The 10,359-nt window shown below is 37.2% G+C and overlaps 1 protein-coding gene across 1 annotated transcript; it reads right to left on the bottom strand.

Annotated features, from left to right (window-relative positions):
* Positions 1-67: 67 nt before the first annotated feature.
* Positions 68-8,336, bottom strand: LOC112051392 (facilitated trehalose transporter Tret1-like). Its single transcript, XM_024090004.2, has 3 exons — positions 8,193-8,336; positions 2,528-2,663; positions 68-1,845 (listed from the first exon to the last, which is right to left on the bottom strand). The coding sequence occupies exons 1-3, from the start codon at positions 8,238-8,240 to the stop codon at positions 518-520; spliced, it is 1,512 nt and encodes a 503-aa protein (XP_023945772.2). The 5' UTR covers positions 8,241-8,336; the 3' UTR covers positions 68-517.
* Between the last annotated feature and the right edge of the window lie 2,023 nt (positions 8,337-10,359).

Raw genomic sequence — 10,359 nt, 5'->3', positions numbered from 1 at the left:
CCCATATTGCACCATAAAGTCTTTATAATCACAACACTTCGTTCAAGTAGTGCATAAACAATGTCTGATTCTTTATGTCATTCTAAACTTGTAAACAAATTCACGCAACTTTCCATAAATTTAGACGTCAATGTTACCTACCTACTTTAAAACCTACTTCATGAATAAAGTATACGTGACCTTAATGTAAACCACTTTTATGTGCCTTCAGGTCCTTAAACTTTTAAATACTCTGACGATAAGGGAAATGCTATATTAGAACACACTAAAACTCATGCAAGCAACAATTAATCATGAAATTTAAAACTTAAATAGATCTGCAGGTTTTTTTGTACTGACTAAAACCGGCATCTAAAAGTTCTTTGTATTATCTAAGTAATAAATACGTTAGCCTACAAACACTTAATGCTGCAGTGCAGTTATTTCATGATTTATCTCCTTCTAATATCTGTCTATATTCATTATTCTCTCTCCTATATAGGAAATCTAAATCTCTTCATCATCATTAATATCATAATTAATACAGTATGTGGGAACTGCATCGCCGCATCTCACCATTCGTATAGCTGTTAAGTGGTTCCGCACTCTTTTGGTCTGCGCGAGACAAGCCTCTGAAGCTGTCCTCAATCTCTTGGAGGGTTCTGTCTTTAGTTTCAGGCATCATGAAATAAATAACAACTAAACATACGACTACAATCCCAGCGTACAATAGATAAGTCGAAGGTAATCCTATAGAGTGAGTTAAGATAGGGAAAGATTTCACAGCTATGAAAAAGTTCAAAGACAAAGCCAATACACTAATTCCGCCCCCTAATCCTCGATATTCTAAAGGGAAAATCTCCCCTGATATCGCAAACGGTATTGAAGATATACCAACTGTTAAAGAACTCATGTATAAAGCAATTAATAAGATCGGTATCAGTTCATTATCGAATGGTAACTTATTGTTTTGTTTCGCGTACACATACAAACACTTTCCTATATAAGACAACACACACACAGCACCACTGCTAAACAATAATGTCCTTCTTCTTAACGTCTTCATGAGGAATACAGCTAAAATGTTACAAATAAGTCTCTCCACATCCAAAAGGACCATTAAAAATTTCGCATTCGCTGTTGGCCCCACCACTTGGTGAATTATATCCATAGCGTAAGAACTTATCACGTTGATTCCAGCAAATTGGAACATCGTATACAACAGAAACATGATCGTTATTGGTTTGTAGAATTCTGGCTTTTTCGACGTGTCCTTTAAATACACGAAGAATCTTTTAACTTTAATTTTCAACGGCAATTGTTCTTCACTAACACTGGATTTCCTGTTCATCCTTTGAGCAGCGATCATGTTCTCAAGTTCAGCTTCTTGTTCTGCATTCCTTCCTCTTAACCAGAAGAAGATTTCTTCTCCTTCTTTAAACCTGCCTTTGGCTATCAACCACGAAGGAGATTCAGGGTTATATATTATGAGGAGTAGGCTCGTGAACGTGATGAAAGAGCATATTAAAGCATTCTGCTGCCAACTAAAGTAAGTGCCCATAGAGTGGGTGGACAATACTCCAATTGTCAAAGAAAGAGATACGCTTGTTAGGAATGCACCCCTATTTTTGGGGTCTGTCATTTCTCCTATTATAATTGAACCTAAGGGGCCGAGCATACCCATGGATATGCCTTGCAGGAATCGTGCGGTGATCAAACCAGCTACGTTGTTAACCAGGAGGAGGAGGAACCAGCCAGTGAGGACAGGCACAGTGGTCAGCAGGTGGCACTTCTTCCTGCCCCATGTATCCATGAGGGGCGTGATGATGAAGTTCCCCATGATTAACGCGAAGCCAACGATGGATGCTGAAACATATTTTAACAATCAATTAGTGTTTGACACGATAGTGCCTTTTATTAAGTAGCTCCATCAGAATAAAGACATCAACCTCAGACCTTAAAAAAACATACTATTTTGTAAAAAGACCAATAAAATAATATGTGACGTATCGCCTAACAAATTCCATAATAATTATTTTTATAAGTATAGGTATGGCGTCTATGATGAATGATCCCTAACCTCAGTAGAGGACAGGGTGCAGTCAAATTAATATTAAAACTCGATAATGTCAAATAGGTCTAGTTTCACGTATTGTTGAAACGTCAAGTTTAACTATGAGAATAGCCAGCGAGAAACTCAACCCTTGCTCTTTGAAAATAATCTCTCTTTACAATTTTAAATATTACCGAGGTATACCTATTAGAAACTTAAAATTATAATTCCACTTCTTGTGTGAAGATGGAATTTACAATAGCCTCAAATTGCAAAAGCATCTTTGTCTAAATCTAAATAACAAAGATTTTTTTTAATTTGTTAAGATTTAATTCAAAAACTACTCGACCGATTTTGAAAATTCTTGCACGACTAGAAAGCTACACTATCAGAGAGTAATATAGGTTATATTTTATCCCCGTTTTCTTACGGAGAATGAAACTACGCGGGTGAAACCGCGGGGCGTCTGCATTAGGGTTAAATGGGACTACGTACCAATCCATGACTCCTCGCTGGTGGTGACCTGGATGTGAGATTCAGGGCGGCGCAGGCTCGGGATGAGGATGGCGGAGAAGCCGATGACGCAGCCGTGCGCTATGATGTTCACCGCCACACTGGCTGTCAGGAAGCACTGGAGACAGAAGGGTAGGTAGCCATTAGAAATCTGGTAGAAAAGAGTTTTTCTTGGTATTAAAAATTCCAGCAGGGTTTCTAAAAGCTCCCAAGTTCCATTCTAAATTTCAGCCAAATCAGTACAGTAATTTGCGGTGTGAAGATCTAACAAATACAAACTTTGCCTTTATAATATTAGAAAACATGCCTGATGGGAAGCATTATTAAAATCTAAGTTGGGGCGTCTCATAAAATGCTTCTGTACTCTTAAATTGAAGGTGATTAAATTACTTACACTATTCAAGAAATAGGACTTAATGATCGGTAATTAAATTAAAAGCATTAAAAATATAATTGAGAGACGAAAAGTACTTGCAGAAATAAGTAGCTAACAGCTTTACTACTAACAAGTGACGGTTTAACTATTGCCGAGAGTTTCTTGTAATGGTTATATGTAAAGTTTGACTGTCCCCTTTGCCCATTGGTTAGCCGACCTTCAGATAGCGAGGTCCTGGGTTTGACAACTAAATATTACTTAAGCTTTCCTTTCTTCCAAAAATTTGTCATTAACTCAGAGTTTCATTTATTCTCAACCCAGAGTTAGCAAGTTAGAAGAAGTTAAGCCCCTGCCTCGGAGAGTATGTCTATTTGGTGGTGACAGAAGACAATGTTAACCTGATTTCTGAGACAAACACGTCAGACTCAAGTGTGACGATAAGATTAAAGCAATCACGTTACACTTACTAGGTGCACTCATCTCGAGATATCAACAATGGAGAAGGTCTGTGGATCAACCTTGCGTTACCACTATTCAAATTATCATTATTATCAAACTATTTAAATAGTCCATTACAGGGTTAGACCTCCCTCCCTTATAGGAGAGATGATATGCATCTCACCAGTTTAGACCACGATGTTTTGAGGCGGGCTGGTGAGAGTGAATAATTTTGTAACAATAACTATCAGATGTTAATTATAATCACCAGGACCGAAGTGGTGTCTCACTGTTGAGCACGAGTCTACATTCACAATGAATTGGGTTAGGCTAATATTCTACGCTGGCCCGATAGCAGACTTCACACGTAGAGGATTATGACAATTCTCAGGTATGCGGGTTTTGCCTTCACCGTTTAAGACACGTGATATTTAATTTCTTTAAATGCACATAGCTGAAAAGTTGGTGCCGCATGCCCCGGACCGGATTCGAACCTACGCCCTCCTAATCGAAAGCAAATGTCATATCCACTCCGGCCATCATGACTCTTTTAGATAAAGCGATTTTTAGATTATCACTAAAATCTATATTTCACGACATAGTTATTCTAGTTATCTAACGATTAAATCAGTGTACAATGTATAGGACGGCTAATTGTACCTTGGCACATACGATTAAAATCTAATCAGAGTTCAGTTTAATCGATCGAGCAAATTTAAAAATTTTCAAAAAACCCACGACAGCTAATACGTAATATGATAAAATAATGCAAAAACTCTGACGTAAAGAGTCCACCGATTTTAAAAATTCTTACACATATTGAAAGCTGTATAATCACCGAGTAACATACTTATGGAAACAGCCATTGAGCGGGTAACACATTTAACATTTAAAGTTAAAAACTTTTGAACTACACACTAACGGAATTATCAAAGATCTATGAAGTGAATGAATATTTAAAATTCAACAAAAGAAACCTCACCTAGAAACTAAAATAAGACGGACGTTATTTTATGTCACACATATGTGTCGATTTATCGATTAGGAAGTAGGTTTGACAATCGTATAGGCAATAATTATTCCTTTATCTGACAAATAAATCGCGGCCTAGTAACCAAGTGTTTTGTTTTAATCACAGATATAAAAAGACTTGCCTTGACTTACTGAAATGCCAGATTAACCTTGATGATACTTTCTATATATAATCGTATATTAAAAGAACTGACGTTCATAAACTACCATGTTTCCACGACTAAATCCATCAGCAAATAGATTCAGAAGATAGAATTCTTTATAGATAGATTTATGCCATTGCGGATTTTTTTGTAGATCTATAAATGAGGAATATCCCACAATCATTGATTTGTTATATCTCGAAGGGCTTCTAAAATGAAAGTTCAAGTAGCTTGATTTTTTCTTCCTGCAATTTATCGTCATATTTAAAAACAAATTTACTGACATTCTTGACAAATTGTTTCCATAAACCTTCCTCTTCAATCTGTTGGAATGGCATGAAAATCCGATCAATAGTATTCTAGTAAGAACAAATAGACAGACAAACGTGTCGGAAGACTTTACTTCTTTCATGTACAGATAAGGATTACAATACTACTAAATTAGATACTAGGATTTTATGTTTTTTTCTGATCTACAATGATATTAAAATTTATGTACCCATCAATATCTCAGACTTCAACTTTTAAAAGACATGTCATTTATATACATTACCAATAGTTATGGGCCTACTATACTACCCTGTGGAACACCACACAATATTCGTCTTTTAACTCTGATGCAACAAGTAGTAGGTCAAAGAATTGGGACTTGTAACAATTAATCTTTGATTACGTTTATGTTATGATTTCGGAGGTGTGTCTGTAATTAAATGATAACTAAACATGAAAACATGTATTGTATTGTATGTATTTGACGGCCTCCGTGGCGCAGTGGAGTCCTGGGTTCGATCCCCGGCTGGACCGATTGAGGTTTTCTTAATTGGTCCAGGTCTGGCCGTGGCTAGTTACCACTCTACTGACAAAAACGTACCGCCAAGCGATTTAGCGTTTCGGTACGACGTCGTAGAAACCGAAAGGGATGTGGATTTCATCCTCCTCCTAACAAGTTAGCCTGATTCCATCTTAGATTGCATCATCACTTACCATCAGGTGAGATTGTAGTCAACGGCTAGTTATTGTAAAGAATAAAAAAAAACATATACTTTTTGTAAAGGTTCAGTGTTGACTACGGAACCCATATAATTTCGCCACGTCTGTCTGTCTATTCGTTAGATACTACGAGTATTAATACTAGAAAGTTGTTAATTAGCTCAAGTATCTACATCTACTAATGTTATAAAATTGAGATTATAAAGATAATCTACTAAACCGATTTTCATAATTCGCTAAAAGAATTTTGAAAATCGGTTCAGTAAGTACATCCAGAAATACAAAGATAGAAAGCTACGTTATGTGTGAACGTCATAGGCTATATTTTATCCAAGGAACGAAAACTAGTATTATATATTAAAGTACGCCAACAAAGAGGATTTAGGATGCCTACTTAGAAATACCGGGAAAGAAAGATAAAAGGTACGGTAGCCATAACAACAAGGTGTCAAATCAAATTCATAAATTATCTGCTTTTGAACGTCAAGTTCACATCAGATTAGCTGTGATAAGAGATAACACATATGTAGCGATAGTGTCAGTTGAATCCGCGTCAATCTTACAATCCTTTGTTAAGTACCGCAGTTAGTCTTTTTCAATGACAAATTAGCCCTTGTCTACTATCTCAGAACCGTGATAGCCCAGTGGGTATGACCTCTGCCTCCGATTCCGGAGGGTGTGGGTTCGAATCTGGTCCGGGGCATGCACCTCCAACTTTTCAGTTGTGTGCATTTTAAGAAATTAAATATCACGTGTCTCAAACGGTGAATGAAAACATCGTGAGGAAACCTGCATACCAGAGAGTTTTCTGAATTCTCTGCGTGTGTGAAGTCTGCCAATCCGCATTGGACTAGCGTGGTGGACTATTGGCCTAGCCCCTCTCAGTCTGAAAGGAGACTCGAACTCAGCAGTGAGCCGTATATGGGTTGATAACGACTACGATCTCACCTGATGTTAAGTGACGATGCAATCTAAGATGGAAGCGGGCTAACTTGTTAGGAGGAGGATGAAAATCCACACCCTTTTCGGTTTCTACACGACATCGTACCGGAACGCTAAATCTTTCGCTAAGTCTTTGCCGGTAGAGTAGTAAATTACCACTAGTTACTACTAGCCACGCTGGAAGCCTCCCACCAGCCAGATGAAGAATACTTCAATCAGCCCGACCGGGGAGCGAACCCAGGTCCTCCGTCTTGTAAATCCATCGCTTATACCACTGACAATAGAGTATACTAATGAGAAGTTACTAATTTAAAATTGTTTTTTTCATTAAAAGTTTTGAGTTTCTACGCAGACGAAGTCTCAATGTCTGCTAGTAGAACATTTTAAGCCTGTTTATTGCTATAATCCGATATTTATAACCTTTGGCTGTAAATTATGGTAAGTTATAAAACATAATTATCAATTTGGGATTAAGTTTTGCCTAATACCTTGTCAATGAAGGTGATTACTAAAAAAAAATTTTCAAAAAAACCTTTACAAAGTGAAAATAAAATTATGAAACAAAATCTAGCAAAGCTCGTTCTACTGTTTTATAAAATGTGACATACATTTTGAAAATATTATGATCAAATTTTCATCATTATCAGCTCACTGCTGAGGTTGAGTCTCCTCTCAGAATGAGATGGGTTAGGCAAATAGTCAACCACGCTGGCCCAATGCGGATTGGCAGACTTCACACACGCAGAGAATTTTTGAGGGCCTCCGTGGCGCAGTGGTATGCGCAGTGGACTTACAAGACGGAGGTCCTGGGTTCGATCCCCGGCTGGGCTGATTGAGGTTTTCTTAATTTGTCCAGGTCTGGCTGGTGGGAGGCTTCGGCCGTGGCTAGTTACCACCCTACCGACAAAGACGTACCGCCAAGCGGTTTAGCGTTCCGGTACGATGTCGTGTAGAAACCGAAAGTAGTGTGGATTTTCATCCTCCTCCTAACAAGTTAGCCCGCTTCCATCGTAGACTGCATCATCACTTACCATCAGGTGAGATTGTAGTCAAGGGCTAACTTGTACAGAATAAAAAAAATTAAAATTATATATATATTTATTTAATAACTCAGGGCAAGGCGAATTTTTGCCTCGAGAAAAAACATCCTGACTGAAAAACAAGCACTTTAATAAAATTACTCGTTACATTACAGTAGCCCTAAATAACAATATTTAGGGCTACTGTTTAAAAATGAACATCAAACTTCTATAGGTACAACTTAGAAGAAGAAGTAAATCTTCTATGCATTTTCTTTCCCAACAGGAGATGCCTTGTCAGAATAGAATTCTATTAAATAGGTAGTACATTTTAAGAAATTAAATATCACGTGTCTCAAACGGTGAAGGAAAAACATCGTGAGGAAACCTGCATACCTGAGAATTTTCTTAATTCTCTGCGTGTGTGAAGTCTGCCAATCCGCATTGGGCCAGCGTTGTGGACTATTGGCCTAAACCCTCTCATTCATAAAGGAGACTCGAGCTCAGCAGTGAGCCGAATAAGGGTCGATAAAGAAGAAGAAGAAGATATTAACTTGTAATCTATAACCGACGCTCACAGTTCACTAACGATTTTACTAAAATCGGCTTAGGTTAAACTAAGAAAAAATATATACGGTCGAATTGAGAAACCTCCTCTTTTTTATGAAGTCGGTTAAAAATAAATCGATTACGATTTGAACACTCACCTGTCTCAAAACAGGCGTGTAACTCCTGTTTCCTTCAGTTTTCACCATTTTGTTTTTCAAAAACCAACAATTGTTAACTCTTTATATCAATCATATTTATTTTTGGTTGACTTTACCACGAGAGGTGACATCCAGCGCGTTAGACTTGCGTTCTAGTATTAGATTAGTTGTATACTTGTTGGAGATATTGTAGATAATTGTGATTAGATATCGTGGATATACGATAGGGTAACCAGTGATGGCTCATCTTTCATTATCAGTCGATACCCATCACGCTGTTTCAATGCTGGCTGGTGGGCACCGGGCAATCAACAACATTATAGACTATAGACATCCCCAGGTCTAGCCCTCCTCTCTTAGATGAGAGGAGATGATTATGAATTATTTCCATGAGCGACAAGGTTACAATGAGTTATAATACAATATTTTATCGATTAATTACGTCACGTAAACACTAAAATCTTATCCAAACGGCTTAGTGTTTGTCAAAATTATTAGTTACTAGCTGATGCCACGCGGTTTCACCCGCGTGGTTCCATTTCCCGTAGGAACACGGGGATAAAATATAGCCTATAGCCTTTCTCGATAAATGGGCTATGTAACACTGAAATAATTTTTCAAATCGAACCAATAGTTCCTGAGATTCAATCAAATATATATATATATATATATATATATATATATATATATATATATATATATATATATATATATATATAGATTAATTATTTTGACGTTTATTCCTTTAGTACATCAAGTAACATTGTGACATCACAAAATGGACAGCGGCGTTTTTAACGTTTGGAAAAATATACTCAGAGGCACAATTATCCGCCCACTTTAATATACTCGCGTTATATTAAAGTGGGCGGATAATTGTGCCTCGGAATATAGATAAAATACACAATTTTTCAGTCCATGTACAACATATTTTAAAATACATGATATCCCAGTGGATATGACCTCAGCCTTCGATTCAGAGGGCGTAGGTTCGAATTCGGTCCGGGGCTTGCACTCCCAACTTTTCAGTTGTATGCATTTTCAGAAATTAAATATCACGTGTCTCAAACGATAAAGGAAAAACATCGTGAGGAAACCTACCTATATATGAGAGCTTTCTTTTGTGAAGTCTGCCAATCCGCATTGGGCCAGCGTGGTGGACTATTAGCCTAACCCCTCTCATTCTGAGAGGAGACTCGTGCTCAACAGTGAACCGAAAATTGGTTGCTATTGATGATGATATTAAATTTGATATGAGTCAACTACCCTATTATAAACAGTTCGTAAGTAAGGCGGTAATCCCTGCTTCTACAAAACCTATTTCGAAAATTATTCCACCAATAGAAAGTCACGTTATTTGTAAGTGTCATAGGGAATTCCCACGGGAACAGGAACCACGAGGCGACTGCAAGTATAATATAAATATGGATTTGTTTCATATAATCGCATTGATAGCCCTGAACGCAATAATCTCAGTCAGATAAGAGACCAACACCTTTATACTTGAAGCACAGATTAAACAATAATAGGCAGATAGAGCGTACGGAACACGACAGTGTCGTAGACGCCCTAAATACAAAATTCAAAAACGAATACATTCTCGAGTCAGTACGACACGAAGCGTCGCATCAGTAATTTTTAATATTATTCAAGAAAAATAATGTCTTTTGTTTTTAAATATTTATATCACTAAAGAAATAAGATGGATGAGTATTTTTTTATTGTTAATCATTGAATATTATTGACGCCGCGCGGTTTCACCCGCGTGGTTCCCGTCCCCATGGGAATACGGGGATAATATATATCCTATGGTCTTCCGCGATAAATGGGCTATCTAACACTGAAAGAATTTTTCAAATCGACCCAGTAATTCCTGAGATTAGCGCGTTCAATCAAACAAACTCTTCAGCTTTATAATAATAGTATAGATTATATTAATTTACATAATCATTGTTAGTGTTTAATTTTGAAATACAAAATGTGAAAAGAGTTTGTATTTGCAGATGTCAAGATAATTTTTTATGAGTTTCATCGGCTTCACCACGCTGCTTGTAAAGACTCATTCTGGATCATCTGTATTCTGTGACTTGAAGTACGTGTTTGTGTTGGCAAGAACAAAGGAAGAGTATTGAGCTACAATCGCCATATACAGGATTAAGATAATTAC

Source organism: Bicyclus anynana, chromosome 25 (assembly GCF_947172395.1).
Source record: "Bicyclus anynana chromosome 25, ilBicAnyn1.1, whole genome shotgun sequence".
Taxonomy (NCBI): Eukaryota; Metazoa; Arthropoda; class Insecta; order Lepidoptera; family Nymphalidae; genus Bicyclus; species Bicyclus anynana.
Note: the sequence above shows the minus strand (reverse complement) of the source record. Positions and strands in the feature narration are given on the sequence as shown.